Raw genomic sequence first — 7,038 nt, 5'->3', positions numbered from 1 at the left:
GTTTTAGTCGATGAAAATAGATGACATTTAGTCTCGTTTTAGTCGATGAAAATAGATGACATTTAGTCTAGTTTTAGTCGATGAAAACTGATGACATTTAGTCTCGTTTTAGTCGATGAAAACTGATGACATTTAGTCTCGTTTTAGTCGATGAAAACTGATGACATTTAGTCTCGTTTTAGTCGATGAAAATTATATTTTAGTCTCGTTTTAGTAATGCAATTCTTTAACCCAGTCAATATAGTATAAGTACCTAGTAGTATAGACAAAACCAAAAGTTTTTTAGCCAAACCCATTTCAAACAAAGTTATCTTATTACATTATTGTTACCTTATAGCAGGGGTGGCCAATTCCAGTCCTCGAGGGCCAATTCACTTTATCTTTCCTCACTCCATTTTCATCTAAGATGGTATCTTCCAGCTTCTGACTGACTAAACACACCTGAGCCAGGTAATCAGCAGCAGGGCAGGCAAGGATAGTTGGAAAACAAGCAGGACAGCGGCCCTCGAGGACTGGAAATGGCCACCCCTGCCCTATAGACTCAAGAATACATCCAAAGCTCTGCACAATGACTGTTGACTGCTGCACATGCTGCTCCCGTGCAGCATACATTCTGTTATATTCTTGTATATATATTTTTTCTACTATATTGCTGCATCTGCGCTGCTTAAAGTGCCTTAGATTTTGTGTTATTTATTTATCTACTTTATATTTCATTTGTATTTTGTGGCGTTCATGTGGACAGCAAAGTAAGAATTTCATTGTACAGGGAAACACATTTTCTAACTGTGCATACAGTATGACAAATAAACACTTTGAACATTGGTTCCTGTGTCACACTTAACTTTGTTTGTTGTCATCTTCTAAATAATGCCACGAGTGGGGCTTAAGGAAGTGACGTCGCCTGCGTCTGCGCAGTGTGACCTGAAGCAAGACACAGGAAACAGAAATACTGAAAAATAATAATAATAGCGCGACTAAACGAGACGAAATAATGTTATAACATTTCGTTTCACTTCGTTTTGGTCAGCGAAAATGAAGAGACATTTTAGCATAGTTTGTATTTTGTGAACCACATTTAGTATTGTTTTTCGTCAACAATATTGCATAATACATTTAATTATAGTCATCATCACATGACCAGCATTTACGTTATGTCTCGTCTCTTTTTCGTCACGTGATAAAGGTTCGTTGACGACGCTATTTAGTCATAATTTTCGTTGACGAAAGCAACATCAGTTGTAGAGTCCTTCTCCAGGAGGCAGTACAACCTCCGTACCACACAGTGATGCAGCCAGTGATGACGCTCTCAATGGTGCCCTGGTAGAAGGAGCACATGATGGGGGGTGGGACACTGGCTTTCCTCAGTTTGTGGAGGAAGTAGAAGCATATTTGAGCTTTCTTGGCCAGTGATGTGGTGTTGTTGGTCCAGGAGAGGTCCTCAGGAACCCCTAGGAACCTGGTACTGCTCACTCTCTCCACTACAGAACCGTTGATGGCCAGTGGGGGATGCTTTAGAGGTTTTCTCCTGAAGTCTAAAGCATCCCCCACTGACCATCGACATTTTTTAAAAATCTGTTCATGTACAGGTTATACAAAAAATGTTGGTTGGCATATTTACATCATCATCATCATCAGCTTTATTTATATAGCACATTTATCCCAGCCATAGCTGCCCAAAGTGCTTAACACAGTGACACATCACAACCGTATTAAAACAAATAGAAACAACACAATAAAATACACCGGCAATAACATAATAACAATAAACAAAACAAATTACCAACATCCCCTTACAACAACCCCCACATACAGCATTAAAACAAGGTACCCCAACATGACACTGGCTCAAACGGCCAAGGGTAAAAGTGGATTTCCAAATGCCCGATGATAAAAATAAGTTTTTAAATAGACTTTAAAAATGTCCAGTGACGAGGCCTGCCTAATGTGGAGAGGCAATGCATTCCACAGTTTAGGGGCCCCCGCCGCAAACGCTCTGTCCCCAGTGTAAAGCTTGCAACAGTACTTGGCACTTACTACTGTCAAACGTTTATTAAAGGTTCGTCAACATTACTTCAGTTCCATAGTATATTAGTGTTGAAACATGTAGCCATTTTTGTCTAATATATGACCACCTGCCTTGGTGTGTGTCGGCTGGTTGCAGCCAGACTGCTTAGAGCAATATGTGTTAATTTGATTGACAGATAAGGCAGCGTACAGTCAAACAATAGAACTAATCAAAAGTAATGTTCAAAATTTAAAGCAAGCTGCCAAATGAATGGAGCCAGTCTAGACATAGAGACAGCTTCTTGTTAGCCATCCTACCCTTGATGGTGTTATTTGTCCCAACAGCTTTGTCTGGATATTTGCCAAAAGAAGGCGTTCTGCACAGTGAAAAGATGCAAAGCAACAGAATGAACTTAATAATAAGCTTTTTACTGAGACGAATATATTCAGATGTAATCACTTTGTAATACCAACACTTTTATTAGTAACTATTTTGTTTCTCAGTAACTGTAACTGATTACAATTACATATATTGTGTAATTTGATTGCAATTACATGTATCTGGTTACATTTTATGCAGATACTGCAATCCCTGTTCCACTGGTTAACTATAAATGATGTAACACGATTCACAGGACTGCAGCCTATATCTAATCCACTGAAGGCAATCCTGTGTTCTACCAGGCGGTGCTACATGAACAAATGAGGAATACTGCAGCAGTACATATTACAGTGAGGATTATATCCTTATTGTAATTACAGGGCTGCAGCCCTCCACTCCCCTCCTCTTTGCAGCCTCTTCCACAAGATCATGTATTAAGCCTGTACACCTCACGGAAAGAATTCGGAGCATAAATGCACCAGGCAGCGCTCTGTCCAGTGACAGTGAATACATTCATCAAACACAGACACGGTATATAATGCCCTACTGTGTTCTCTGTGAAAGTGCATGCTTGACATTTCAATTGTTTGTGTCCTTCAGCCAAATGAACTGTGTGCATGTGAAGGATCATGCCACACACTTGGCTGAAGCATTTAATGACTGTGATTCATGCACAGTAACACTGATTTTTAAGTCTGAATGTTAACTGAGAGAATAGGATTGCTGTTTACGGTGTCTCCTACTACACGGACTAAAATACTGCCTCCTATTAGTATCATAAAGAGCAATTTTGCAAGAGAGTTTTGTGGGTTTTACTGATAGTGTGAAACACACATTCTCACACACAACAGATGTGGAGCACCAGAGGCTGTAAGCACATTAATTTCCTGCACTGAATCACTGTGGCTAAGGCTTATGGGCATTTCAGCAGGCTTTAATGTGCAGGATGTGATAATGGCCCAACACCTGAGAGAACTGCAGTATACCAAGACGTCACTGGGTGGATTTGGTGTATTTCTGTTGGACTTGTTCACTTTGAACATGTAAGCATGCATGGCAATGTATTTCAATGACAAATACTGTATACCCACCAAGAAGATGGTGGAAATAATATTATATGTTGCAAGTATTTTTATAGTGTTAGATGACTTGGTCTTTCACGTCCACCTCCAAAGGAGGTTAAGGACATGGAATCTGGACCATTGTTCAATACCTCCACTGTGGAAGCGGTTACTCAAGGCTGAAGTCAGGAGGTCGTGAGTACCTGCCATGGTGGCAATGTGAGAACCTGCTGATAAAATTATGTGGAGAGGTTTGGAATGGCATATGGAACAATCCGTTCGATTGTGGTGCTGATTTAGATCAACATTCAGCTCCAGGAAATGTTTTCAGGCTTCTTCAGCATTGGAAAGGCTGTTGAGTGTATGTGAAGCCCCCTTGTAGCAAAAGTGCAGGGCTGTGCTGCTGACCACTTGGAGTGAAGACAAGTGGAGCTGATAAGTGTAGCAGGACACATGTTGGAAAGCAAATTCTAATGTGGACTTTGTGCATGCAGCCAAATGGTGTGAGTTGTGTGCATCTATGAAAAAATGTAAGGAGACATTGTTATTGAATAGAAACTTTATTGTCATTTTATATAAGGACATACAATGAATAAATAGCAACAATTAAATACTGGTAGCAGTACCACATAATAGTGGTAGTCACAGAACAGGTCACTCACTCAGGATTGTGAAGATTTGATTTCACAACAGGACTCAGATAAAACTTGTCCTCATTCTGGTTGTGTGGGCCTTTACTTGAACACCTTTTCAACTAATATCGCTATAAATTTGAATCCAAATGCTAGAGGTAGGTTTTCATAGTCACGGAATCATATTATGAGGGTCAAACTATCATGGGAGTATTGCTTTTAGGTGTAATGGCATTATGGGGACAGTGGTAGTTTCATATTTTTCATTTATTTTGCCAAAAAACGACTTGCTTTGTCATATAGTTTTGACTTAGTATCTCTTAAGTGGTTTTTTTTATTTTGTTATTTTCTGAATTTTCAAACGGTATGATAAAGACAAGCTATTTTCTTTTCCTAGCCATAGTGGCGGATGCTCAGCAAATGTTATATAGACTAGCATTTATCCCAACATGGAAAAACATACTGTCATTTTACAGACTGTCCTATGTGAACATTAGGTATATCTTACAATGTAGAGCCCATCAGTGCAACACAGATGTAAATTACAGGCTCAAAATTGTTCTGTCTACACTAAAGGTTACGTTAAATGATTCCCCCCCTCCCTTTGTATGCAAACAGTACTGCTATCAATGTCAAAGCAGCAGCATCAAAAGCAGTTCTCTAATCAAGATCTTGTCATGTCTGATTCCTTGATACAGTGAAAGGTTTAATCAATCCTGTGAAACAAACTGGCATTCAAAAGAAGTACAATATTTATGTGTGACTGCAGCAATGGCAGCTGCACCAGCTACACTTCAATGATTTAGTGATTTTGGCCACACCTAAGGGCCACCTAGTGCAGGAGACAGGGCGCAGAAGAACCTCTGTGCTTCACAGGTCAAATACACATAAAGAATAACTGATGGTAATGAGTTTCTGATCCACTTGGAAACCAAAATGAACATTAAGAAACAAGTCAAAAACAAATGATCAGTCACATTCGCCTGACTCTGAGGGTACATCGCTAAAACAGAGCTCCAGCATCTTCCACATACAGTACATCCCCAGAGCGATTACAGTGCCTATGTCACACATCCACCAAATCTCTGACAACAGTCATGCACCCACACATTCGTCTTCCTGGCTGAGGCTCCTTGATTCTGCAAGTGGTGACAGCATTATCAGGGGGAGGCCTGCGGTGAGAGGGAGAGTACAAATAAGACAGAGAAGGACTTGATCTCAGCAGGAGATTTCAAAGACCTCTCACGGCTCGCAGCTGGACAGCAGCTCTGCCTTGGTGATGGCAGCTCTGCCTGGAAGACTGAGCTAGTAGCAGAGACCTAACAGCCATCACATCACACACAAAAGTACTGCAAGATGGTGACAGTGAACACCAGAAACCTCATTTATCAACAGATACACTGAGTTTTATGCATAAATCTCGCTCTTTTCTGCACATAAAGTCCAGTTTATCAATGTATTTCCATGCTTGAAAGTGTGTGTAGATGGAGCAGTCCTGAGAAATTCTAGAACGTGTGTATCTGAAAAAAGTTGGCTATGATCACTTCCTCAGTTTTGGACTCTCTATCCCCCCAAATGCCAGTGTTATCAAGATGACTTACTCGTGGCCAGTGGCGGGTAAAAGCTAAACTGAATAAGAAATGAATTCTTCTGTGCTGATCTCCATTTTCTCCACGACTGTGCCATAGGAATTCATTAAAATCCAGGCAAAATGTCACCATTTTAACTGTCAGTTTTAACCAGGAATTTCATTTTTACAGGGTTATCTGTTCCCCTTTGTTTCAAGTGATTATGCTTATAAGAGAATATTGACCTGTCCTTGTTACAGTACTTGAAATGACAAAAATCTTGACAAAAACCTACCCTGTATGGATAAATAAATAAATTATACAAAGCTAGGGACTTACTTGAGAGCACTGGGATACAGACACTTCTAAATCTAGAAACATATTCACAAATCTTAGGTTTTAGTTCTAAAGATACACACTCATATCTCTCACAAATCCAGTGAATATTTGCAAATGTCAGGTCATGCATTCATGACACTTACCTTGCATTTTCAAACCAAATACTGCAAATATCAGGTCATTTTCCAAATAAAAGGTTGTTGCAGCTCACTGAATCTGTGCTGTTACTGTAGCAGTAATCTGATAGTTATTCTGCATGTTTTTGTGTCTCATATCAGGAGAATGCAGCTGCAGCTCTGCAGGGTCTTACGATGGCACCGTGTTCAGCCGGATATTTCAGATCCTTTACAGAAATGAGGAGATTGTGGTGAATGACTGCATGATCTTCAAAGTCCACCTGCTTTTGGAAGGAGAAAGGGTGAGTCATGCTGGTGACATTTTCTGTCCCAAACAGCCATGTGGCTGGTTGCATTTTATCAGTAGCCCTGCTATGAAATGCATGACAGATAATTACAGTGAAAGCAGTACTGCCTATTCATAACTGAGATGAGATAATTGGAGCAGGTGTAAACATACCGTGAGCACATTGTGATTTGGATTTCCACAGCAGGGCCAACGGTGTAGGAAGATTAAAGAAATGGTCTGCTGATGTACAGTGAGGAACAGACGTATTTGAACACCCTGCGATTTTGCAAGTTCTCCCACTTAGAAATCATGGAGGGGTCTGAAATTCACATTGTAGGTGCATTCCCACTCTGAGAGACAGAATTAAAAAAAAAATTCAGGAAATCACATTGTATGATTTTTAAAGAATTTATTTGTCTTGCACTGCTGAACATAAGTATTTGAACACCTGAGAAAATCAGTGTTAATATTTGGTACAGAAACCTTTGTTTGCAATTACAGAGGTCAAACGTTTCCTGTAGTTCTTGACCAGGTTTGCACACACTGCAACAGGGATTTTGGCCCACTCCTCCACACAGATCTCCTCTAGATCTGTCAGGTTTCGGGGCTGTCGCTGAGCAACGCAGAGTTTAAGCTCCCTCCAA

The 7,038-nt window shown here is 40.2% G+C and overlaps 1 protein-coding gene across 5 annotated transcripts in view; it reads left to right on the top strand.

Moving 5' to 3' along the window:
• Nucleotides 1-7,038, top strand: part of fam135b (family with sequence similarity 135 member B) — a 52,839-nt gene that overhangs the window by 15,020 nt on the left and 30,781 nt on the right. For all 5 annotated transcript variants that reach the window (XM_020614921.1, XM_020614924.1, XM_020614922.1 and 2 more), the window contains one exon: nucleotides 6,268-6,407. In XM_020614921.1, the coding sequence (XP_020470577.1) occupies nucleotides 6,268-6,407 (140 nt within the window). The remainder of the gene's footprint in view (nucleotides 1-6,267; nucleotides 6,408-7,038) is intronic.

Source organism: Monopterus albus, unplaced genomic scaffold, assembly GCF_001952655.1.
Source record: "Monopterus albus unplaced genomic scaffold, M_albus_1.0 scaffold154.1, whole genome shotgun sequence".
Lineage (NCBI taxonomy): Eukaryota > Metazoa > Chordata > Actinopteri > Synbranchiformes > Synbranchidae > Monopterus > Monopterus albus.
The sequence above is the reverse complement of the archived record's forward strand: the minus strand, read 5'-3'. Positions and strand labels throughout refer to the sequence as shown.